This window comes from Oncorhynchus keta, chromosome 10, assembly GCF_023373465.1.
Source record: "Oncorhynchus keta strain PuntledgeMale-10-30-2019 chromosome 10, Oket_V2, whole genome shotgun sequence".
Classification (NCBI taxonomy): Eukaryota; Metazoa; Chordata; class Actinopteri; order Salmoniformes; family Salmonidae; genus Oncorhynchus; species Oncorhynchus keta.
In genome coordinates, this window is record NC_068430.1 from 27,436,564 (window position 1) to 27,463,002 (window position 26,439).

The 26,439-nt window shown below is 42.0% G+C and overlaps 2 protein-coding genes across 3 annotated transcripts in view; one reads left to right on the forward strand and one right to left on the reverse strand.

Moving 5' to 3' along the window:
* Positions 1-3,312, reverse strand: part of LOC118388452 (polyhomeotic-like protein 2) — a 95,221-nt gene extending 91,909 nt beyond the window's left edge. Inside the window, exon 1 of the mRNA XM_035777555.2 lies at positions 3,255-3,312. The gene's annotated coding sequence lies outside the window, so the exon portion shown is untranslated. The remainder of the gene's footprint in view (positions 1-3,254) is intronic.
* Positions 1-22,057, forward strand: part of LOC118388453 (solute carrier family 2, facilitated glucose transporter member 1-like) — a 74,731-nt gene extending 52,674 nt beyond the window's left edge. The window contains exons 1-10 of one of the 2 annotated variants that reach the window (XM_035777558.2): positions 2,543-2,961; positions 10,530-10,625; positions 15,914-16,074; positions 16,380-16,620; positions 16,752-16,914; positions 17,151-17,338; positions 17,750-17,854; positions 17,952-18,053; positions 18,214-18,417; positions 19,270-22,057. In XM_035777558.2, the coding sequence (XP_035633451.1) occupies positions 2,944-2,961; positions 10,530-10,625; positions 15,914-16,074; positions 16,380-16,620; positions 16,752-16,914; positions 17,151-17,338; positions 17,750-17,854; positions 17,952-18,053; positions 18,214-18,417; positions 19,270-19,470 (1,479 nt within the window). In that variant the 5' untranslated portion in view covers positions 2,543-2,943 and the 3' untranslated portion in view covers positions 19,471-22,057. Of the gene's footprint in view, positions 1-2,542; positions 2,962-10,529; positions 10,626-15,913; positions 16,075-16,379; positions 16,621-16,751; positions 16,915-17,150; positions 17,339-17,749; positions 17,855-17,951; positions 18,054-18,213; positions 18,418-19,269 lie in introns of those variants that run through there. The other variant, XM_035777557.2, reaches the window with a different exon arrangement.
* Positions 22,058-26,439: the final 4,382 nt, after the last annotated feature.

Below are 26,439 nucleotides of genomic sequence, written 5' to 3' on the forward strand. Positions count from 1 at the left end.
ACGCGCTCTCACCACTGGTGTCCCCCAGGGCTCTGTTCTAGGCCCTCTCCTATTCTCGCTATACACCAAGTCACTTGGCTCTGTCATAACCTCACATGGTCTCTCCTATCATTGCTATGCAGACGACACACAATTAATCTTCTCCTTTCCCCCTTCTGATAACCAGGTGGCGAATCGCATTCTGCATGTCTGGCAGACATATCAGTGTGGATGACGGATCACCACCTCAAGCTGAACCTCGGCAAGACGGAGCTGCTCTTCCTCCCGGGAAGGATTGCCCGTTCCATGATCTCGCCATCACGGTTGACAACTCCATTGTGTCCTCCTCCCAGAGCGCTAAGAACCTTGGCGTGATCCTGGACAACACCCTGTCGTTCTCAACTAACATCAAGGCGGTGGCCCGTTCCTGTAGGTTCATGCTCTACAACATCCGCAGAGTAACCCTGCCTCACACAGGAAGCGGCGCAGGTCCTAATCCAGGCATTTGTCATCTCCCGTCTGGATTACTGCAACTCGCTGTTGGCTGGGCTCCCTGCCTGTGCCATTAAACCCCTACAACTCATCCAGAACGCCGCAGCCCGTCTGGTGTTCAACCTTCCCAAGTTCTCTCACGTCACCCCGCTCCTCCGCTCTCTCCACTGGCTTCCAGTTGAAGCTCGCATCCGCTACAAGACCATGGTGCTTGCCTACGGAGCTGTGAGGGGAACGGCACCTCAGTACCTCCAGGCTCTGATCAGGCCCTACACCCAAACAAGGGCGCTGCGTTCATCCACCTCTGGCTTGCTCGCCTCCCTACCACTGAGGAAGTACAGTTCCCGCTCAGCCCAGTCAAAACTGTTCGCTGCTCTGGCTCCCCAATGGTGGAACAAACTCCCTCACGACGCCAGGACAGCGGAGTCAATCACCACCTTCCGGAGACACCTGAAACCCCACCTCTTTAAGGAATACCTAGGATAGGATAAAGTAATCCTTCTCACCCCCCTTAAAAGATTTAGATGCACTATTGTAAAGTGGCTGTTCCACTGGATGTCATAAGGTGAATGCACCAATTTGTAAGTCGCTCTGGATAAGAGCGTCTGCTAAATGACTTAAATGTAAATGTAAATGTACATTGCCTCATGATTATTCAGACATGACAAACCCACAGACAATGTGAAATACCATGTTGGTCTTCCTCTACCTCTGTTCCTCAGCCTGTTGCTTTAGGCCAGGTCAGTCCATATGACACACTCACCGGCCTTTGTCTCAGTATTTGCCTGTTATTGTTTTCCCGTGGTTTCAAAGGGAATAGATTATATAAAAAGGGAACACATTTCTTCAATTTTTATATATTTGTTCTCCTGTTCCCGACTCTTTCATTTGCACTGTATAAACACACACATTTTCCTTTCTGGAGTAATGATTATTTTCCTAATTTTTTGCATGCACTCTGACCGGACCCTTCCCCGCCATCTCAAACAAAAGGTATTACGCAGTTTCATTTATTCACATGAAAATATTTGTTTTTACACACCTTTAATAACAAACATCTCCATCACAATTTATGGTTTTGAATAGAGGGTACCAATGTCACATTACCAGCTTTGGTCAAAGATCACAGATGTTGGATGTTTGAAACATTGTTTATGAAGGACTGAACACGCATGGATACAGTAAGGTGCTGAGAAATAAAGGATGACTGACTGGATTAGAGGTCGACCGATTATGATTTTTCAACGCCGATACCGATTATTGGAGGACCCCCCCCCAAAAAAAAAAAATTGATGCCGATTATTACATATATTTGTAATAATGACAATACTGAATGAACAATACAACAATACTGAATGAACAATGAACCAATTTATTTTAACTTCATATAATACATAAATATAATCTATTTAGTCTGAAATAAAAAGTCTGATTACTGATTGTTATGAAAACTTGAAATCAGCCCTAATTAATCGCTCGACCTCTAGACTGGATGTTTTTTTTGTGTGCCTAAAAATGAGTGTTGTCATGGATCATTCAAATGTATTACTAGGCTACTACTATCTCTTCTCTTTTAGTATTGTTGGGATAAAGTACTAGGAGCAAGTAGACCTATGAAGTATAGAAATTCTACCCTTGGTTGGCAAGGTCACGGTATTGCTTACTTATAGCCTACTTGGGGGTTGCAAGTGGGATGAAAAGGTGGTGCATGCCAGTGTCATTTCCTGCCATGACCTCAAACTATCAGCAATGGTGAGTACATTTGCGCCCCCTGCTGCAAGCGTCTGATCAGTAGGCTATATAACCATGTTATTACAATATAATACTTTGCTCTCGCCTCCACCAAATTGTAATCAAAATGTATCATTTCAATTAAATACATCGAGGACGATGTGCTTAACACATAACTAACTATCCGACCTAGTACTTGAACAAAACTAAGTGACACTTTTCAGAGTTACATGTCTTAACGTCGTCATAGGGGTGCAAGTATAAACCAATAGAAGCTCAGGGATAGAAACGGGCCTCCTCCTTACAAATTGAGGCTGAACTCAACTCACATTGAGGCCGAAAAAAACTCTTGCGTCAGCCAATCACTCTAGACGGGCTGTAGGAAATATATTCACCGGTTTATTTCCCCAAAGAGTAGACAGTCTGTACTCGAAGAACGAACTACTTCAACAACCCAAGAAAACTTTGGGGCATGATGAATCTGAAGTTTTGAGCTTACGACAGAAATTACACTAGGGGAATAAACACGATGAACTGAGGACAATTTGGAATCAAATAATTACGCTGAAAACAAAGAAGAAGAACAAAGAAGATACTATTGTTTATGACATATTATATCATTATCATCTTAAAAATGAGACCACTCGTCTGAGTAAAAAAAATTGCCGCGGAAGTTACCCAAACTATATTCTCGACATTTCAAGATTGCCAGCAATAATATCGACAAGCCATACTGCGGCAATGGATTCAGGCAGCAAGGTAGGCTAATTGTATGAGGCTAACGACTAGTTGGCAGTATTCGTAGAAACCAATATATAAAACTGTGTATGTGTTTGTGTCTCTCTGAGAGAAAGAGAGAGGGGGTAGCTAAGCTAGCTTCCCAGTAATATTGAAAACTGATTAGGTTAGTTTGAGACTCTCAAACTGCATAGCTGTGTTAATGTCAATGGGTTCCGAATACTACGTATTTTTTAAAGAAGTTACACTAGCTAGCACATCAAGCAATTGTTTTATTCAATTGAAACGTAAAACGTGTGTGCTGTGCTGCTCACCATCATCTTTGGACGCAGTCGGATATGCGGCTGCTGGGGAAAATGCAGCACACGCGCGATTGCATTAAGTCAGATCGTGGGGTAGGCCTACTAAATTCATGGCCGCTAATTGGCTATTCATAATCCCCCTCCATACATTACAAACTACCTGCGTCCTGGCCAATTGTAAACCCTATCCCCCCTGTTGACATCATGACTGAATCTGGTGTAGTAATCCATTTATAAAGTAGTGAATTAAAATTAGCTCAATGAAGAGCATGATGGCATTACTCACAGGAAGGCAGCACATTAAAGTCTAAAGATTATTAAAGATGATCTGTTTTATCACAGCATATGAGGTCTTCGTTTCATTTTTGTTCATTTTCACATGGCATTTTATGTAACATTTGCTTATTGTTGTTTTACAATAGTAAAAGGAAGAGAGTGAGACGTGACTCATCTGGTCTCTGATATGGCTGCCTTACCACTGACTGCTGATGCTGTGTGGTTAGCTACTCCCCTGACAACTTTAAAGTCACTTCCCCCAGCCCTCACTTAGAGTTTACTTCTGGTTGAAATGGTAAACATGTTTATTGTTATTTGTCTGTAACCCCTTTTATGGTTAGGCATAGACGTTTGATTTCCTGGCGCTCAGCTGGAACACAATTAAAATGACCCCTTTCCAGCCATTCCCATTAGGCCAGTGTTTAGCTTTTGTCAGACAGCTTGAGCTTTGAGCGTGTGTCCAGGCTAATACCACACTGAGCATGTCTACTGGTTTATAATCAGCATCTCGTGGTTGGGCATCACACTCTGGCTTGTGCTTATGATCCCTGAGTTTGTGCAGCACAGCTGGACAGGGAGGAGGCAGTCAGCATGTGGGTAGAACCAGGGGTTGGTGACATAGGGTGTGGCGGATATCTGGCTATATGTCAAAAGCCAAAATACCAATGAGCTGTCCCCAGCCATGGTTCAGTCCTGTGTGCATAACATTGTAATAAGCATTTGTCAATGATATTCTGGTTCAAACTGTATGTCTGCAAGGTAAAGCAGGCTACGTTTTGGCTCTAGGATAAATGTCCTCATTGCCAGTCTAGAGCTTTCCAAGGAAATCATTGTATTGCATTTTACATATGGCTGTGACGTTCATGGAATTTTGGATGACTGTAATTGGCCAACAAAATGGCCGTGGTCTCCGTAATAACAATTCGAATAGCACATTTTCTCCTTTCCTCCACTCCTGACTACATGTGCTGCCATAAAAAAAAAATTGAATAGAAGAACAGGCATCCTCATTCAAATCAATGATGGCATAATGAGTGGACTGGTGGCCATCGTGAGTGTAACCATGGTAGCAAAGCAGGAAGTAAAAGCAAAAAGTAAAAGCTAGGTCGAAAATATACCGGTTATGTCACGCCTTGGTCATAGTATTTTGTGTTTTCCTTAATTATTTGTTTGGTTTGGTTTATTGTGTTGTCTTATTGGTTTTTTTTGTAGGCCTTGTTGATTGTGGTTGATTAGGGGTGTGTAGCATAGGTTTGGCTGCCTGAGGCGGTTCTCAATCAGAGTCAGGTGATTCTCGTTGTCTCTGATTGGGAACCATATTTAGGTAGCCGGGGTTTTAATGTGTATTTTGTGGGTGATTGTTCCTGTCTCTGTGTAGTGTTCACCAGATAGGCTGTAATTAGGTTTCACGTTCCGTTTGTTGTTTTTTGTATTTATATACAGTTATTTCATGTATCGTCAGAGTTTTATTAAAGAACATGAGTAACTACCACGCCGCATTTTGGTCCGACTCTCTTTCGACAAACGAAGAACGCCGTTACAGGTTAAGACTATGTTGTCACAAATCTGGGACCAGCACCGTTGCTAACTAGCATAGCTGGTCCCGTTGTTGCAAAGAGTTATTGGATATTAGAATCCCATTGTCTTCACCTTTGTCATCTTCAACCTAGAGTAAAACAGGAAGTGTACCCATCAATATGTGCTGTGATTTGTTGATTCAACTCAACTGACATCACAAAAAATACATTCCGTTGCATCAGTTAACATCATTTGAATTTACATGCTACATACCATGGAAATTATTGCAACACAATACCAGGCATCCATTGTGAGTGTACCCAGGAGTTCACCAGTCAAATTGCCAGGGTAAGAGGTTCCAAGCCCAATCTTTTCACCGATTGTTCCAACACCTTGCTTGTTTCAGTAAGGGGCGACAAAATTTAATCACATCGGTAAGAGTCCATGTTATCACAGGTGGGTGATTCTGTAACGGTTTTCTAGGTGTGGTGAAGGAGAGTCGGACCAAAACGCAGCGTGTAGATTGCGATCCATGTTTAATGAACAAAAAAACGTAACACGAATCTAAAATACAAACACTACAAAACAAAGAACGTAACGAAAACCGAAACAGCCTATACTAGTGAAAACTAACACAGACAGGAACAAAGACACTAAGGACAATCACCCACGACAAACTCAAAGAATATGGCTGCCTAAATATGGTTCCCAATCAGAGACAACGATAAACACCTGCCTCTGATTGAGAACCACTCCAGACAGCCATAGAATTTGCTAGATCACCCCACTAGCTACAATCCCAATATATACACACCAAAACCCCAAGACAAAACACACCACAATACAAAAACCCCATGCAACACCCTGGCCTGACCCAATACATAAAGATAAACACAAAATACTTCGACCAGGGCGTGACAATAACTTTTAGAAGCAATTCGATTTTTAACTGAGTGGACAGTTCTGGCTTTTGATTAAACCCAAAGCCGGCATTCAGTTCCTTCCTTCTAAAAACTTAATTCCACTCAATCCACTGGCTTCCTCCACTCACTTTATTTCCCTCTGCATGACAGCCCCTTCAGTATGCCCTTTCAATGTAAGTGTCAGTGTGTTCTAATGAGGCCTAAATACTTTTTATATAAAAGATGGGATTAAGAGATCTGTGAATGCTGTAATTGAAACAGGCAGAAACGTAGGGCCTAATTCATTTCCTCAAAAAAAGTGGAAGGCATTGTGCACACTACTGACCTCTGCTAATCGCTTTTCATGTGAAGGAGAGTTTGGTTAAATCTGTAAAGCTGTAGTGTACTGTACAGGCTCATTAGCTTGTTCTCCATAGAGCTATACTGTATCTGAGATTGTGTCAGGTGTGAACAAACACTTACACCAGATATCAGTGGGAAATTGGATGGATCAGAAATACACGTGTATGGAAACGTTTTGTTTGTATCTGACAGTCTTTACTTTATTACATTTCGTTTGACAGGTACAGTCCATATTAATTCATCCACGTTACTGTAAATGTGCCAGTTTTTGCCATCCCCCTAATTTTCAACTGCAGTCAATCCATTGACCTCTTTGTTTTAGACCATGTTATGGACCATAGACTTGTTCCTGTGAACTCGTCACTCAGTGAATGACTAAGGGAGGCAGTCAGGATACACAGGAGAGGCTCTGTGCTGTCCTGTGCTGTGAGTCAGGTTAGGGAGGAGGATGAGGGAGTGATATTAGGTTCCCCTGTGAAACCCGAGGCTGTCAAGGAGGTGACGTTTGCAGGGACGTGAGGCTGGCGGCATAGCCATCATTGAGAGCCATAGGCGAGGTGAGGATGTGGGGAACTGGGAGCTGTGGCACAGCCAGCCATGGCTTCTGCTTTCTGAACAGAACTAGGCCTATCGTTAACCTCAGATGTTTAGATTAGAGGCCCTTAACCTTACAGCACCTGAGGGTGATTCACATTATATCTGTATGTACTGTTGTCACTTACAGACTGTCACTGTAGCATGGCCTTGCTAATCAATATGATACAGTGTTTCCCAGCGGTACTTTTAGCAGAGGCTGAGGTGTTTGAAGAGGGGGACTAGAGAAAGGTTATACAATACCCTGGAACTGGATGACTAATGCATTATACAATTGTTGTCACTTACAGGGAAGATGTGGCTGTAAACATTTCACAGCAGGAAGTAATTATGTTTCACCAGACATCCTCCCAAAACCAGTGAGGTCAGTTTTAAGGCTTTGGTCACCTGACAAAGTGCTGATATGATGTGAAAAAGGGTTCTGAATTCTTACATTGTACCTAATTGGAATTGACTCTCACAATTCCACATACCTCTGTTATACAACTCTGGCCCATCCCTGCTCACCATCGTCATTCGTCAGGGCAGTATACCATGTTTCCTTGTTGGACTGCTTGTTGATCACATAAAGTCGATTTTAATTGACCTAACGACCTCCAATATAACCCATGAACTGTGTTGAGTAAACTGTTGCTCAAGGAACAGGCCTTATGATCACTTTAGATGTTTGCTCAAGCCCAGACTATCTCATACATCAATGTAAAGAGATTTTACTGTTGATGCATTTAGCTAGATGAGGCAGGTCTGAAACGTAAAAATGCACTATAATAATATATTTGGAGAGAGATTGTTGTTGTTTTTTTGTTCCATTTTACATCTGAATATTACATTTTTATTGATCCGAGGTAGATGTGAATAAAATTATAGGCTACAATTGAGACATTTATCTTTTTGTGTTAGTACTAATTTAAATAGTGAGAAATAATCACTTTTGTGCTAACTAGGCCTAAAGCAACTGTCACCAATACTACAGCCCACTCACTGTGACTGGGTTAAAATTTACAGACTCACTCCTGAGAAGGAGGAGATTGATTTGCATGGAAGTTTATCTTTGGGAGGAATGTAAACTTGGCTGGTGGCAGCAGCTGTTTTATAACAATGGTGTTTGTTTAAAGGGCCAGTGTAGTATTTAAGGCTGTGATAACCATCTCAGAGCTGGAGGGCGTGACTTCATCGTTTTCAAGGTGAATGATACGTGGCCATCCCCTTTCAGAAAGAATAGAGTGGAATGTTTTCTGATAGCAAACCATACAACACAAGATCTACCCTGATGGTGTGTATTTACATCCTGTGCCAGGGCTGGTTATAACAACCCAGCCATGGAGAAGTTGAACCCTTGCGACTCATTGCTTGTGTGGAACTTTATTGGTTAAGCTGCTACTTTTTCAGACTTACACTTACCCCACCTCACTTTCAGACCTGCCCTTGTTTAGGTCTCTATTACTGAGCTATACTAAGCTTGCTGTGTAGTGAGTGTTTCCAAACACAGCCCACTTTGTAGCTCCCACCCTCTTCAAGAATCTCAGAATGAACAGAAATGGAATGCCTTCCCTTTTGTTTAGAATAGCCTTGAGCACTTGTTCTCAACAGATATTTTAGGTGAGGTAGACCTTGTTCATTAGTGCCCTATAAAGCAGCATTTTTTAAAAAGAGGATACTTAAATAAAATTTCCCTGTAAGATAATCCCATGTCAGATATGGCTGTGTAACTCAGTTGGTACAGTAGAGCATGGCTCTTGCAGTGTTGTGGGTTTGATTCCCACGAGGGACCAGTATGAAAATGTATGCTCACTATTTTATTTAACCTGGCAAGTCAGTTAAGAACAAATTCATATTTTAAAATGACGGCCTACCCCAGCCAAACCCTCCCCTAACCTGGACGACGCCTGGCCAATTGTGAGCCACCTTATGGGACTCCCGATCACGGCCGGTTGTGATACTGCGATCAAACCAGGGTCTGGAATTACACTTCTAGCACTGAGGTGCAGTGTCTTAGACCGCTGCGCCACTCGGGAGCCTAACTTAAGTTGCTCTGCATAAGAGCGTCTGCTGAAGTACTAAAATGTAGATAGTCTTTTACGCTTCTGCTACTCTCTGTTCATCATATATGCAGTCACTTTAACGATACCTACAGGTACATACTACCTCTATAAGCCTGACTAACAGGTGTCTGTATATAGCCTTTTTTGGGGGGACTATTGGTTAGAGCCTGTAAATAAGCATTTCACTGTAAGGTTTACACCTGTTGTATTCGGCGCATGTGACAAATAAACTTTGATTTGATTTGATCTTCCTGGGAGGCCTAGTTTATCTCATGAATAGGAAGCACATATAGGCTATCATGAAAGTTTATCTAGTTGAGTGCTTTTTGTGACAATGTGTCAGAGCCTACTGTATATTTACCCTTGCAGAAATACATTTTGGGATGGTTCACTTTCCCTCACATTTTACAGACATTTAGGACCTTGTCATAACTACACTGGCTTTAAGTTTAGAATCAGTCACAACATGAGTACGAAAGAGGATCTCAGCTGCCATAGCAACTGGTGTAAAGCATTAAGGCTAAATCTTATGTCAGAACAGCCATGTCACTATCAAAACATCACCACAGATACAGACAACTCCTAAACAGAGGAAAACTCCCAGTACCAGTAGCTCACATACGATTGTATAGCTCTTCTCCACACGATTGTAACCAACAAAAAACGAAATCCCAATATGCCTACAATACAGACAATACACCACAGACACACTGCATAATGGCTCGCCTAATATGTGTGTATGTACTGTATGTGTGTTAACTTGATGGCAAGAGGAAAATATCTGCCTTCCTTGTGGCTCCACTGGGATTATGCCAATCAAACAATTTTAGAAATAACAGGAACACAGACAATGACTGAGGCTAGATCACCCCTCTCCTGAGAGGGCTGGGTGTGGACACATGGTCCTAATGCACAAATATTTAGACCGACAATCAACCACCTGAGGTGGACTGATTTAGGATGAATTCCCCGTTCTCTGTGCTTGGCCTGAGGCTAGGTTGCCTTCTTGCAAGTTATGTCACTACCACACACATTTGGGGCAGTACAATCACCTATTGCGCAATGTAGGACACTAGCCCATTCTATAGAAACTGCAGCTCAAGTTAGGCAAGTTCTTTTACATTTCGGGGGAGGAAAAAAAAATATTTAGAAACTAAAGCATTACCAGGCCCAAAATCCTTAGATCGGTTTGCAGTTAATCAACAACACAGGAGGTCCACACAAATGACACGAGTCATGACGGGACAATCAATATGTTTTGTATGCCGTCTTCAGGGTGTTGATAGTGATTACTTGTCAAACTAGTTGAACAAGATAAAATCAATGGATATTGTACAACTAAATTGATTAACCTTTACAGTATAGTGTGCCAAGGAGGTTCTCACCAAAATATGCCTTACGGCCTGTCTAGCCTAGGCCTTGGCTATATGGAATGGCAACAACAGGATAGCTTAGCCTAGAGATTTGTATTCTTAAGACAATACGTCTATCAACTCCAAGTACCTCCAAGCTGCTCTTTTCATGCTCTGATACAGTACAGACATTTGGAGAGAGGGGATTTCTAACAGACTTTCTCTCCTGTCTATATGCAGCAAGTGACCTTCCAGTTGATGCTGACGGTGGGAACAGCAGTGATTGGCTCGCTGCAGTTTGGTTACAACACGGGTGTCATCAACGCCCCTCAGAAGGTGAGTCCACGGGAACAAGATTGGGTGGGGAGGTGGGGCTGATGTGTCTTATGGGAATTGGATGGGGAAGGCTTATCTATATTTATCCAAGTGACACCGTGGTCGAATCTTCCCCAACACCTTTTCCCAGATGAGACTGCCGCTGTGTCTGCCTTGGCCAGTCAAGATGTTCCCCGCAACACGTGAAAAAAGGGGAGCTAATAATATCTCAAGTATCTCGTCCAAGGCACTCTCCATTAAAGGGCCTCTGTGATGTGCAAAGGACTGTTTTCATGCCCCGAAGGGGCTCAGATTGTAAGTGAGGTGACAGCCAGGAGAGCGCTACTCACTGCACTAAAGGGAACATCATTTAGGAGCTCTCAGTGAGACGTGTCTCCAAAAACAAATGTTAAGTTATTTTCCATTTACTTAAACAAAATGTGTTTCTTTGACCCTACTCCTTCACATTACTCGTGAAAGTGGATCCCTTGAACAGTTTTGTACTATAGCTGCTAAATCTACAAAATGGTTTTGTTTACTGAAAACTCACAATATCTTGTCTTGTGGGTCATAATCTTTCAGTTTCAAATAAAATAACATTTGATTAGTCACATGTGCCGAATACAACAGGTGTAGTAGACCTTGCAGTGAAATGCTTACTTACCAGCCCCTAACCGACAGTGCAGTTTAAAAAAATACGGATAAGAACAAGAGATAAAAGTAACAAGTAATTAAAGATCAGCAGTAAAAAATAACCATTTCTACAGGTGGGTGCTGGTACAGAGTCAATGTGCAGGGGCACCGGTTAGTTGAGGTAATATGTACATGTAGATAGAGTTAATTAAAGTTATTGTGCGTAGATGACAACAGAGAGTGGTGGTGGTGGTGGTGGTGGTGGTGGTGGTGGTCAATACAAGTAGTCATGGTAGCCATTTGACTAGATTGTCAGGAGTCTTACAGCTTGGGGAAAAAGCTGTTTAGAAGCATCTTGGACCTAGACTTGGCGCTCCGGTACCGCTTGCCATGTGGTAGCAAAGAGAACAGTCTATGACTAGGGTGGCTGGAGTCTTTGCCAATTATGGTGGTCTGCTGTCTCTTGTCCTGATGTTCCTTTCTCAGGAGACCACTTATTGCTCCATCACACACATTCATTTGTCTGTCAGTACCTACCTGTCATACCTACCAAGCGCTTCAATTGATGTTTGGGAGCCAGCACTGTTTTGTGAATAGAATAGTAGGCTACAGATGAAGGATCTTAATTTGAGCCAAGTTTGCTACAGCAGAAAAATAATCATACAGGAACAGGAAATGTGAATTATTGTGTGGATTATAATGGACATTTTTGTAGGAATTTATAATTTTTTTGTAAAGGCAAATAATATATAATAATAATAATATAATAATAATAATAAATAACAAATCAAGTCTGAAATTTCAAGGTGACAAAGACAAACTTTAGAAGCCTTTTTAAAACTCAAATACACTACAAGTGTGCAATTCCTGATGTTCAGGAAAATTCTCAGCAACAAAAGAGTGATCAAATTAAGATCCTACATCTGTACACAATAGGGACGAAAATAATACTTTGATACCTGTTTATTACAGACCGGTAGACATTCTGATTGGTTAAACCCCCCAGCGGTGAATAATTAAAATGTGATTGTAGGACCAGATGATCTAGTTCTAAGTATAAGCCCAGCTGAGGTGTAGAGGTGGGGTGCCCTCCTGTAAGAGTGGTCAAGGGGGGCAGTGGTGAGAAGGGGGTGGATATTTTTATTTATTTGATTTTTATTTCACCTTTATTTAACCAGGTAGGCAAGTTGAGAACAAGTTCTCATTTACAATTGCGACCTGGCCAAGATAAAGCAAAGCAGTTCGACACATACAACAACACATGGAGTACAACAAACATACATGTAGAGGACATGGATATGTAGAGGTTTGCTGTCATTCAGACACTGGGCCAGTGTAAACCTGACCTCCCTTCCCATCCTCAGTCTCAGCTGAGGTCCCAGTTACGTATATACACACACATACGCACACTGACACATGCTCAGTAATACCACACAATGCCACAGCTGTTTAGAAGCAACATACAGAGTGCAGGGAAGTATTCACAGAAACAGTAGTATTGCTGAACATAGAGACACATCCAGAACATTTCACTGTACCATTTTACACCCTGTATCCTGTGCACATGACCAATAAACTTTCATTTGATTTGAGATCCATGATAAATGTGATAACAGCATGACTAATTACTGAGTGTATAAAACATTAGGAACACCTTCCTAATATTGAGTTGCACCCCCTTTTGCCCTCAGAACAGCCTCAATTCGTCAGGGCATGGACTCTACAAGGTGTCAAAAGTGTTGACTCCAATGCTTCCCACAGTTGTGTCAAGTTGGCTGAATGTCCTTTGGGTGGTGGACCATTCTTGGTACACACGGGAAACTGTTGAGCATGAAAAACCCAGCAGCGTTGCAGTTCTAGACACACTACTACCATACACTGTTCAAAGGCCCTTAAATATTTTGTCTTGCCCATTTACCCTCTGAATGGCACACATACACAATCCATATTTCAAGTGTCTTAATGCTTAAAAATCCTTCTTTAACCTGCCTCCTCCTCTTCATCTAGACCAGTGGTCGCCAATGGTCGATCTTCAAGGCATTCCTAGTCGATCACCAAATATTTCTGTAGAAAATCCAACGAACAATAAAGGCTTGCACTCCTTTTTTAAAGTCATGTTGAGCTGTTGCCACACCGGGTAAGCAAAGTGTTCCCATGAGACAAACTCCGACTACCCGGCGGACTGGAAAATCTGTTACTAAATCGAGTGCACCTACTGCACTGCCCAATCGGATAGCTCAAATCACCGTGGCTACAAAGCTTCCATGACCCTGGCCACAGCCAAGTTTAATAGGCTGCTAGCCTACTTTAGATTGAATCATTTTTAAAACCATGACCACAGAGAGACTGTCAACGAATACGGCAAAGAGATGCTGTTTTTATGAGTGAGTTCATGTTTAAGTTTATATTCAGCACTGTCACTGTTTTTTTATTTCACCTTTATTTAACCAGGTAGGCCAGTTGAGAACAAGTTCTCATTTACAACTGCGACCTGGCCAAGATAAAGCAAAGCAGTGCGACACAAACAACAACACAGAGTTACACATGGGATAAACAAACGTACAGTCAATAACACAATAGAAAAATCTATATACAGTGTGTGCAAATGTAGTAAGATTAGGGAGGTAAGGCAACAAATAGGCCATAGTGGTGAAATAATTACAATTTAGCGTTAACACTGGGGTGATAGATGTGCAGAAGATGATGCAAGTAGAGATACTGGAGTGCAAAGGAGAAAAAAATAAAACAATATGGGGATGAGGTAGTTGGGTGGGCTATTTATAGATGGTCTGTGTACAGGTGCAATGATCAGTAAGCTGCTCTGACAGCTGATGTCACTATTCTACACTATTACAAAACGAGCTTCTCCGTACTTCCGCTCGGGCTGCAGCTGCGATGAATGAGTAGCCAAGTATCGATAGCCCTGCGTTTTATTATTATTAGCAGCTTGTGTCGATTTTTAATTTTAAGGAATATTTCAATTTCTCTGGTCATAGGAACAACATGAATTTGTGCATGAGGCAGATGCGGTGCGACTCGAGTTTCGCGATCAGATGGAAGACGGTGTCCCCTTTCTCTGGTCAGTCTCAATAGAAGAAAGGAATGAGAGAGCAGGGACCGTGAGAGGCGGTTGGGAATTCCAAGTCAGTCGGAAACTCGGGCATCTTTCTAGAGCTCTGACTTTTCGACCTGAAGATCCCTGATGTCGTAATTTGACCTCGTTGAGCATCAGTCCAGTAAAATAAAAAAGCGAATTATTTCAATTCATGCTCCACAGTGCCTCACAAGTGCTAAACCAACTGATCTATTTTGTTATCAAAGCTCAAGTTTTAAAATATGATATGGTCTGATTAACAATATTGTCAGGCCAATGATATAGCCAATATGCTGTGATAATGTGTTTGGCCTACTTCCCAAACATCATTCCTACAAAAATGTTTGTGTGAGGTTAATGTAAAAAACAAAATCTGAGCAGTAGATCTCAGCTTGCTTTTTGACTGCAAAAGTGATCTTGACTCAGAAAAGGTTGGTGACCACTGATCTAGACTGACTGAATAAGGGATCATAGCTTTCACTTGGATTCACCTGTTTAGTCTATGTCATGGAAAGAGCAGGTGTTCCTAATGTTTTGTCCACTCCGTGTATATGGAGACCCTTAATAACCCCCAGCCCAAATCTCCATCTCTCTCTCCGATGTGATGCAGCTCTTCCGCTCTAAAGACTGTAGCACTGATTAGATTAGGTGTCTCTCAAGTGCCCTGGTCTGCTTCTCCACCCTGCCTGCCGGCTCCAAATTGGGCCCCTTGTAGCACAGACAGACGGACCTGAATGCCTCCGCATTGCCAGGCCAGGAGTCCACAGAGACAGTAATGCTTTAATCAGTACAGGGTCACCGGTCATGAATGGACAGCTTTTTTCATTGTGGCCAGGTGCGTGCTAGGTTTTGAGTCAGACACAAGCCTATTCAGAGAATTCAAGAATAAGAAATGAAAGGTAGACTTGCCATTCTCTATCTGTAAGAATGTTTATTTTATGGAACAATATTGACAGTGTTGGGCTATACCATATCTTGAACAGCATACCCAGCTTACCTCTCCTGCCCTATAAAATACATTAACAGTTCTATATCAATCACTCAGCATTATATAAGTATTGGTAAAGGGTATATTGTATAATCTATCAGTAAAGCACATGACAGGAGCCAGCAGTGATATTTGGGAGAGGAGGACAGGAGGGGGCAGGGCTCAGTGCCGAGTACTAGAAGTGCTAGATAGAGGTAGAGGGAGTCCTAGACATATGACAGTTGTCAGTGTGCCACGGCAGAGACATGGGGGGAGGGGGACATTCCTCCCAGCCTGTACCACTTAACTTCCAGCACAAGCTGATCAGACATATGTATGTTTATCAACACTGAGTCACTGTGGGGGAAGGGGCTGAAACCTGACACCTCGCTCTCCCACAAACGACCTTGTTGCTGGAAAACCTGAAATACAATCCTCTACCTCCATCTACTGGCCATACATCAAACAGCAGCCAGCTGGCCAATGGCAATGAGGACAAGGAAACACCTTTTTTTACTGTCTCTTACATTACTGTATGTCTATGGTACATTTGACTGTGATTTCTGTCTATGGCAGTGTTGTGAGCTTGTGTTGTTTTCTCCCCTGCTCTGCTAGGTTATTGAGAGGTTCCTCAACGAAACATGGTTCGACCGGTACCAGGAGCCCATCACCAAGACCTCCCTCACCACCCTGTGGTCCATCTCCGTCGCCATCTTCTCTGTCGGCGGCATCTTTGGCTCCTTCTCCGTGGGCCTGTTCGTTAACCGCTTTGGCAGGTAAATACGACACTTCACAATGTTTATTTACAACTGTGTTATGTGAGATGATATTACATGTGTGATATGTAAATGTCTGTAAGTAATAATATATGCCATTTAGCAGACGCTTTTATCCAAAGCGACTTACAGTCATGTGTGCATACATTCTACGTATGGGTGGTCCCGGGAATCGAACCCACTACCCTGGCGTTACAAGCGCCATGCTCTACCAACTGAGCTACATATTATTATTATTATATTATATATTATGTCTGTAAGTAAGTGGACTATAATTGACATTACTATTTCTGTGGTGTCTACAGGAGGAACTCCATGCTCATGGCCAACGTGCTGGCCTTTGTCTCCGCTGCTCTCATGGGCTTCTCTAAGATGGGTGGCTCGTGGGAGATGCTGATCATCGGGCGCTTCGTGGTGGGCCTCTACTCCGGCCTCTCCACTGGCTTTGTGCCGATGTACGTGGGTGAGGTGGCCCCCACTGCCCTCCGAGGAGCCCTGGGCACCCTCCACCAGCTGGGCATCGTCACAGGCATCCTGATGGCACAGGTCAGTGCCAATGGGCACAGGGATGTCGGATGGAGAATAATGGATGATTTGTATGCTTTTCCAAAGGAATCTCTTTGAGAGCTGTGCTATATGATAATCTGATGGTGGTCTAACTATGTGTTGTGGTTCAGGTGTTTGGCATGGAGGCCTTAATGGGGAACGCATCTCTGTGGCCCTTCCTGCTGGGCTTCACCTTCATCCCAGCCCTAGTGCAGTGTGCACTGCTGCCCTTCTGCCCCGAGAGCCCCCGCTTCCTCCTCATCAACCGTAACGAAGAGAACAAGGCCAAGACTGGTGAGTAGAGTACATTTATACACAAACACACATTCATACACTTGATGTCATCAGTTCAGCCAATGTCAGTTCTGTCAGTTTGAATGAGTTTGAAAATGATCTCAAATAAGGGCCATGTTTCAATAAATGTGTTTAATTTAAATTCATCCCTCGAATTGCCTAAATTGATCTGGTATGGAGTGACCCAGCCCTAGCAGACTGTAATGTAACCTCCATTCTCGCTCTGTCTCTGTCAGTCCTGAAGAAGCTGCGTGGGACCACAGACGTGAGTGCAGACATGCAGGAGATGAAGGAGGAGGCCAGGCAGATGATGAGGGAGAAGAAGGTGACCATCCTAGAGCTGTTCCGTTCGCCACTCTACCGCCAGCCCATCTTCATCGCTATCATGCTTCAGCTCTCCCAGCAGCTGTCTGGCATCAACGCTGTGAGTCACCCCTCATACACACTTCTCACCCCAAACACATACAGCAGGGTTCCCCTGATTTGGTGGTTTTATTTAGCCCCCCAGGTTTTTTATTTGTTATTGTTCAACATAGAAAACTACAATAACACCAGGAAATCAGCTCCAAGTTTGTTCCCAAGTCTTCCCACGCATAATAGAGAGACACGTGATCGTATACAACTGGTTTGAAGTGATTATGTTTTTGTCAAATATTATATCTGTTTGGGCTTCTTGCAGTCAATTTGTAGTCTACAAATTATTTGTGATTTTGTTCCAGCCCACTGACCATCTGCTCAAGAAAAAATGGCCCTCGGCTGAATCTAGTTGATGATCCCTGACATACAGTATACTACCTATTTTGCAACTCTAAACTGTGCTGTTGGTGTCCTGCAGGTTTTCTACTACTCTACCCGTATCTTTGAGAAGGCCGGAGTTGCTCAGCCTGTTTATGCTACAATTGGTGCCGGTGTGGTCAACACAGCCTTCACTGTGGTGTCGGTGAGTAACTGTGGCAGATGTGTATGTGTCATTTATGGTGCACATGATGTACCGCATTAGGGGTTGGACAGTGTAACTCAACCCTCTCTCCTCCCAGTTGTTTGTGGTGGAGCGCGCCGGACGCAGGTCTCTCCACTTGCTGGGGCTGATAGGAATGGCAGGCGCTGCCGTTCTGATGACCGTCGCTCTGGCTCTGCTGGTACGTAGACTAACTACAGCTACTTCACATAAGGCTAGCAGCTCTCATACGGAATGAATGAGGAAAAACACTTGGTTTATTGATACACGTCCTTGTAAATATAATATGTTGAATGAATACCAGTAGTTTAACCCCCTGCTGTCTGTTTGTCCTCCATCAGGAACAGCTGCCGTGGATGTCCTACGTGAGCATCGTGGCCATCTTTGCCTTTGTGGCATTCTTTGAGATTGGCCCGGGTCCCATCCCCTGGTTCATCGTGGCTGAGCTGTTCTCCCAAGGACCCCGGCCCTCGGCCTTCGCTGTGGCTGGCTTCTCTAACTGGACCGCCAACTTCATAGTGGGCATGGCCTTCCAGTATGTAGAGGTAAGCACTGAGCACAGCCTTGTTAGTCACTGATGCTCATCATGGTAGATGTTGTCTGCATACTCATCTCGATTAGGGTTGCAAAGCTACTGGTATTTAACGAAAGTTACTGGAATCTTCATTCATTTTGGTAATTAACAGAAAATGTATAGCAATCTATCGTAAATGTTGTAATTTATACTTTAATAATTAAAAAAAAAATAATCATATATAGTATGAATTTGTTATATCTGTGTCCATATTGTCCATGAGTTTCCAGTCCATAAACCATATGGTTCAAGAGAACATAACCTAATTAAGGAAAAAAGCATCTAATCAACATTGGCATTATTTTCCATTAACTCTGCAACTCTTCCAAACATTTATTCTGTTCACAGCTGCCACCAGTTTGCTGCACTGACAACTAATAAATGTTGACTTAGTAAAATAAATAGAAGTGTATTAAGAATTAATAAAGGATATTTGCTGAAACCCTCATATTAAACATCAATGGTATTCAGTAAGTTGAAGATAATTTAGGATCATGTTTTACAGCTTTGTCATTCTAATGTTTATTTTAAAATAATTTTATTTAATTATTTCATATATATTTTACATATGATAAGGTCGCACCAAGGGCCAGGGATAATTACAGACAATTACAGATGACATAAAATCCTTGAAAGATACCAACATTCTAGTAGTTTACTGGTAAACTTAGAAAGTTTCCAGTAATATACCCACTCTTTGCATCCCTAATCTTGATATACTGTATGTGAACTGTTAGTTTGAAGACGTGTTTGTTTGGAGCCCACTGCTTAATGAACATGATCTTCAATGTTCTCTCCTTCTTTTCTCCGTCTCTCCCTACAGGAGTTGTGTGGCCCTTATGTCTTTGTCATCTTCACTATACTGCTGCTCAGCTTCTTCATCTTCACCTACTTCAAGGTGCCTGAGACCAAGGGCCGGACATTTGACGAGATCTCTGCCGGGTTCCGCCAGTCGGCTGGCACTGGGGGAGAGAAGCACTCACCGGAGGAGCTCAACAGCCTGGGGGCTGACTCTCAGCTCTGAGCACCTATCCCTCCCCTCTCCTCTCGTCCCACACCCCCTGCTGAGGCCTGGCTATGAACCCTCCTTCACCACCCCAACATGAGGGGACCAGAGTAGCCGACTCACTGATGTGTGCAAACTGACTACTAAACTGACACACTGGCTGCATTCACATTTCAGGTATATTCACCAAACAGAGAACAGATGCCCCTCACCTCCTGCTCGATCCTCTGTCTCAAAGTCTCAAGCGCTCCTTCTCTTCTCATCACAACAAAACCTTGGTGGGGGCAGGAATCTGGGTGTAAGGGGGTGGGTTGGCATGGTAGATAGAAGGAAAAGGTGGTCTTTTCAATTAACTTCAAATTTTATATCAGAAAACAGTGAAATCCTGTGTTACTTTTACTTTATTTTTCTTCCTTTGTCTGTTATCTTTCTCATTTTGTCAGTTTAGATATCCATGCTTCTGCCTCTTATGCAGGTCTCAATTATTTTCATTGAATACCCTCAAGAAATTGCATGCCATGTAAATATGTTTTTACCAACTCACTTTTAATCTCTGTCCGGATAGGCTTTTAATCATTTTTTACAAATGGATTTCTTAAGGAAAACTAAATAAAATCATAAAGATAATTTTGTATGTTTATGTCTTAGTTAAAAGACACAGTTACAAATGAGCCAGCTGTTATAAGTTACTGTATGCATACATTTTATATTTAATTCCCAAGCAATACCCATGAGCATGAATTTTACACTATGAAATCATGGGACTATTTGAGACATTTCTACTCTTTTTGTATAGCAAACTATACTCAGTTGAAAAGCAACATCAGCCCACATCACTGCAGACTAATATAGATGTAAAATATACCCAAATCTGACTTACAACCCCCCCACCTCTAAAACGTAACTGAAGTCCCTCACAACTTTGAGTTTAAACGCCTGGTCCAAAATCATACAAGGAATACACTCCCAGTAGAGCCTTCTAGCAGTTCACAAGACTGTACGTTGTTCTCTGATCTTGTGCCTTTGACAGAAAAGGAGGCTGCCTTTCAAACAGTAACCAAATGTAATGTGGCTTCCAGCCTTACCAAGGTCTGCTTCATCCTGAAAGTGCTTTTACACCCTTCGGGGTCAAACTCCCAGCTAATGCTCCATGTTCCTTGAAAAGTGGTGACTTTCTTTTTGGGTGCTTTTCTTTATTGTAACTCCACAATGCCTTTGGCATAGTTCAGCACTGCTGCTAACCTTGTTCAACTTAGTTTTGTGACGCATAGCTGACAATCCTGTATAGTCAGCTGATATAGCCAACAGCATCTATTGATGTAAGCGGCTCCTGTCTTTGACTGCTGTGCCACTGTAAGATGTTTTCTATTCTCTAATAAAACGTTTTTGAGGAAAGTTTTCTTTTTAGCAGCACTTTATCATCCCAATATTGGCTGTTTTGTTACTGAAAATCTTCCGTAATTGTAGTTCGAGTTTGGCTCAAAATGTTTTTACCAAATATGGAACCTTATGTTACTAATAAGAGACTGAAGAGCTACTGTTGGATTACATGATATCATTGTTGTTGTTTAACTAGTACATCTCTACATTCACAGATCTATGTTATTTGAGGTCATAAGGTTGGTAGAATATGTTTTATAATCAAATATAAGCTAATCTGGCCCGTTGAATACGTTTTGGAAGTGGTCTAAATAGTTTTAGTAATGCACCTTGACCCGAACAGAACTCCACAAGCAATATCCATTGTAGTCATTCCATGTTGAGTTTGTGTGTTCAAATCCATGCAAATATATAGTTTGTGTCTTTCAAATTATATGGGACTCTTTCTCTTCTCCACCAACAATGTGTCGGTTAGACACCCGCAAACTCATTGACTGTAAGTCTCCCTAAATCATCAAATGGCAGGATCAATGTAGGCACCAAGACTTGACTGTCCTTTAGATATGCCTGATTGAACTCCAACCTTGTGATGGAGAGCAAAAGATGCACTTACGGACTGAAATCAAATGCAGTGTACTTTGTGTGTATAGTTTGACAATTATATTTGGGCATTTTATAAACACATTTATTAACACAGAATATATGCATAAAAGAGTTGTAGAAATCCATCACTGCACAGAATAATTGTCTGAAAAGGCCACAATACTTATAATGTAAATACAACAAATAGTAAAGGACCCAAATGTATAAAATATCTTATGTTAGTTACTACTTATAGAGGAATATGACTAGTTTCGGTAGTTGTGCATCTACACACCTGCCTTTATTTTGTCTGATTTCCTGTCTGAAGAAATATCGTATGAGATAACTATTAACACAATCTTACTTCAGCTTTGTACATGAACCATTGAATGATATATACTATTTATTAGATGCCTAATTTATTAGTGTTGTTTTTATTTTCTACACATTTTAGTAAACAGTATGCATTTAAGTTTTTTGTAAAAGCACATGTTTATATGTTGGGTGAAAATGAACCTCTAACAGAATGATCTTCTGTAAAACAGTGTGCCATGGTGTCAATGTCCTGATGGTTTTATTTTCTTTTGTAAGATGTGTGGTTGGATGTTTGACTCAATAAAACAAGCATACAGGAAAACGTCAATTAGCTGGGTTCCTTATTTTCACAACAATTAATTTCAGATTGTAATCAATGACTGCAGATGCTCTAAACGCCTTCTACTTTTCTAATAATTGATTTGCCTGGCTGGGCTGATGAGACAGTGGATTGCGCAGTCAGCTGGAACAGAGTAAATAGGCATTTAATCTAACCATCATAGATTTAGCCGGTGGTAACTTGTGGAATAGACTCCGGCTGGAATGCAGTTTTAACCAATCAAATCCAAAATTAGACATACCCCTTGTATAATATTTTACTGATTTATAAATGCCACCATGCTGTTGCCAGGTAAATAAAAATGTATCTTTTGTGGTCCTTCTGTAGCTCAGTTGGTAGAGCATGGCGAAAAAATGTATCTTTCGTGGTCCTTCTGTAGCTCAGTTGGTAGAGCATGGCGCTTGTAATGCCAGGGTAGTGGGTTTGATTCCCGGGACCACCCATACGTAGAATGTATGCACACATGACTGTAAGTCGCTTTGGATAAAAGCGTCTGCTAAATGGCATATATTATTATATATTATTAAATTGTAGACGTGTGTGCGTACGCATGTGTGTGTGAGCGTGAATTTGCATCAGTGAGTGTGTATGTCTGGGTAAGTGGCCAGATGAGGTGGTTCTCCCTGCTTCAAAGGAAACTTTGAAGATCACAAGGTCAGAGACAGTCTGATCCCAGGACAATTGAATCCAAACTCTCTCCCCCCAAGACCAGCTCTCTCCCCGGGCTGCCCCCCACTCCTGTCTCTCTCTCTCTCTCTCTCTCTCTCTCTCTCTCTCTCTCTCTCTCTCTCTCTCTCTCTCTCTCTCTCTCTCTCTCTCTCTCTCTCTCATGGGGACCACACAAGCCAGTATACTCTGAATGACCCCTATCTAACCGATGAATTCACTCACCATACGATTGGGACTTTATGGCCATGGAGTCTCATGCTCTTTCATGGTTTATTCATAATGCTGGATTTGAAACGTTCAGTGCACCTTTTTATCTGATACAGTGCTTTGCAAAAGTATTCATCCCCCTTAGCGTTTTTCCTATTTTGTTGCATTACAACCTGTAATTTAAATAGATTTTTATTTGGATTTCATGTAATGGACATATACAAAATAGTCCATATTGGTGAAGTGAAATGAAAACAATGATTTGTTTCAAAATATTTTTTTAAAATTAAATGGAAAATTGATGTGTGCATATGTATTCACCCCGAAATAAGATCTGGTGCAAACAATTACCTTCAGAAGTCACATAATTAGTTAAATAAAATCCACCTGTGTGCAATCTAAGTGTCACATGATCTGTCACATGATCTCAGTATATATATACAGTTGAAGTCAGAAGTTTACATACACGTAGGTTGGAGTCATTAAAACTCATTTTTCAACCACTCTACAAATTTCTTGTTAACAAACTATAGTTTTGGCAAGTCAGTGAGGACATCTACTGTGTGCATGACACAAGTAATTTTTCCAAAAATGGTATCACAATTCTAGTGGGTCAGAAGTTTACATAGACTAAGTTGACTGTGCCTTTAAACAGCTTGGAAAATTCCAGAAAATTATGTCATGGCTTTAGAAGCTTCTGCTAATTGACATCATTTGAGTCAATTGGAGGTGTACCTGTGGATGTATTTCAAGGCCTACCTTCAAACTCAGTGCCTCTTTGCTTGACATCATGGGAAAATCAAAAGAAATCAGCCAAGACCTCCGAAAACAAATTGTAGACCTCCACAAGTCTGGTTTATCCTTGGGAGCAATTTCCAAATGCCTGAAGGTACCACGCTCATCTGTACAAACAATAGTACGCAAGTATAAACACCATGGGACCACGGAGCTGTCATACCGCTCATGAAGGAGACGCGTTCTGTCTCCTAGAGATGAACGCACTTTGGTGCGAAAAGTGCAAGTCAATCCCAGAACAACAGAAAAGGACCTTGTGAAGATGCTGGAGGAAACAGTCACAAAAGTATCGCTATCCACAGTAAAACGAGTCCTATATCGACATAACCTGAAAGGCCACTCAGCCAGGAAGAAGCCACTGCTCCAAAACCAGCCAGACTACGGTTTGCAAACTGCACATGGGGACAAAGATCATACTTTTTGGAGAAATGTCCTTTGGTCTGATCAAACAAAAATAGAACTGTTTGGCCATAACGACCATCGTTATATTTGGAGGAAAAAGGGGGAGGCTTGCAAGCCGAAGAACACCATCCCAACCATGAAGCATGGGGGTGGCAGCATCATGATGTGGGGGTGCTTTGCTGCAGGAGGGACTGGTGCACTTCACAAAATAGATGGCATCTTGAGAAAGGAAAATTATGTGGATATATTGAAGCAACATCTCAAGACATCAGTTAGGAGGTTAAAGCTTGGTCCAAAATAGGTCTTCCAAATGGACAATGACCCCAAGCATACATCCAAAGTTGTGGCACAATGGCTTAAGGACAACAAAGTCAAGATATTGGAGTGGCCATCACAAAGCCCTGACCTCAATCCAATAGAAAATGTGTGGGCAGAACTGAAAAAGCATGAGCGAGCAAGGAGGCCTACAATCCTGACTCAGTTACACCAGATCTGTCAGGAGGAATGGGCCAACATTCAACCCAACTTATTGTGGGAAGCTTGTGGAAGGCTACCCAAAACATTTGAACCAAGTTAATCAATTTAAAGGCAATGCTACCAAATACTAATTGAGTGTATGTAAACTTCTGACCCACTGGGAATGTGATGAAAGCTGCAATAAATCATTCTCTCTACTATTATTCTGACATTTCACATTCTTAAAATAAAGTGGTGATCCCAATTGAGCTAAAACAGAGAATTCTTACTGAGATTAAATGTCAGGAATTGTGAAGAACTGAGTTTAAATGTATTTGGCTAAGGTGTATGTAAACTTCTGACTTCAACTGAGTCTGCAACATCACTAAGCAAGGGGCACCACCAAGCAAGCGGCATACCCCATTCAAAATCACTTAAATACTTTGTTTTTCCCATTCACCCACTGAATAGCACATATACACAATCTATGTCTCAAATCATCTACGCTGACTGAAGTGGATTTAACCTGGATTCACCCGGTCAGCCCCCCCACACACACACACACACAGTTACATAAAGCACATTAAAGGGTTTCCTAACATGTATAAGATTAACTAGCTCAAAGGCACATTTGCCATTAAATGCAAATGGGATGCTGATAGGCCTATGCTGTTATTGATTGGTGTGTGGAGAGAAGAGGGGCATACAGCTCACAGAGAAAGAGGGAAAAGATCAATTGACCTCTATTAACAGGCATGGGCTGCATCTGCCATAGATTGTCTCCTTTTCCAGGCAGGCCTAATTGTTGTTGGCACGGCCTCCTCTTCTCAGTGCTCCAGCTAGGATTTGTTATTCATACCTTGTACGACATGAAAGTCATCCCAACCCCAATCACACATTGGGTCATTCCTATTTACTTTTTAAAAATGTGTGTTGTACTGTAAAGGTCCATTTATAGATACAATTAATGCATATCCCCTTTGATATTTGGGTATTCATAGGTCTCAATCATCTTTTGTCCACTACATAACTGCACAGACTATGTCAATATCATCCTCCACATAACCTCACATAGGTAATGGAGATTATGATAGATTTGTATGAGCTGGAGTTAGCTGTTAATCAATAGCTGAGATCTTACTAGGTAACACAGCTGAAGGTTAAGGTAGAGGGCTCAAATTTGCTTCATAGGCCACTGAAACACCTACAGAAAGTATGATATTTCCACTTTACTGCCAAATCGTAATGTCAGCCAGAGAGAGAGAGAGTATCTTCCTTGTATCTCCCGTCTTGAGATATTCCACGTTATTTGGGACGGTGAAAATTATCCTTGGGCTTACATTTTTCATGGGATGTTTTGATATCTGTAGCACTGCGCATCATGTCCCCCAACATACAGTGTAGATCGTTTGTAGATTGGAGGCAAGCCTATTCCAGCTGCCATGTTTCTCTATTGTAGCTACAAACTCATGCACTTTCCAGCATGGTGTTTGAAGCTGGGACCTATTTACATAAACACAAGGTCGACCAATGATACACCTTTGTATCTGTGTAGCCTACAGTACTATGGTTGATATAGACCACCCTCTGCCCTCAGCTGTGCCCTGGACACCATTGGTGAATTAATTGCCCCCCATCTATCTTCAGAGCTTGTGCTGCTAGGTGATCTAAACTGGAACATGCTTAACACCCCGGCCATCCTACAATCTAAAGCTTGATGCCCTCAATCTCACACAAATGATCAATGAACCTACCAGGTACAACCCCAAATCCGTAAACACGGGCACCGTCATAGATATCATCCTAACCAACTTGCCCTCCAAATACACCTCTGCTGTCTT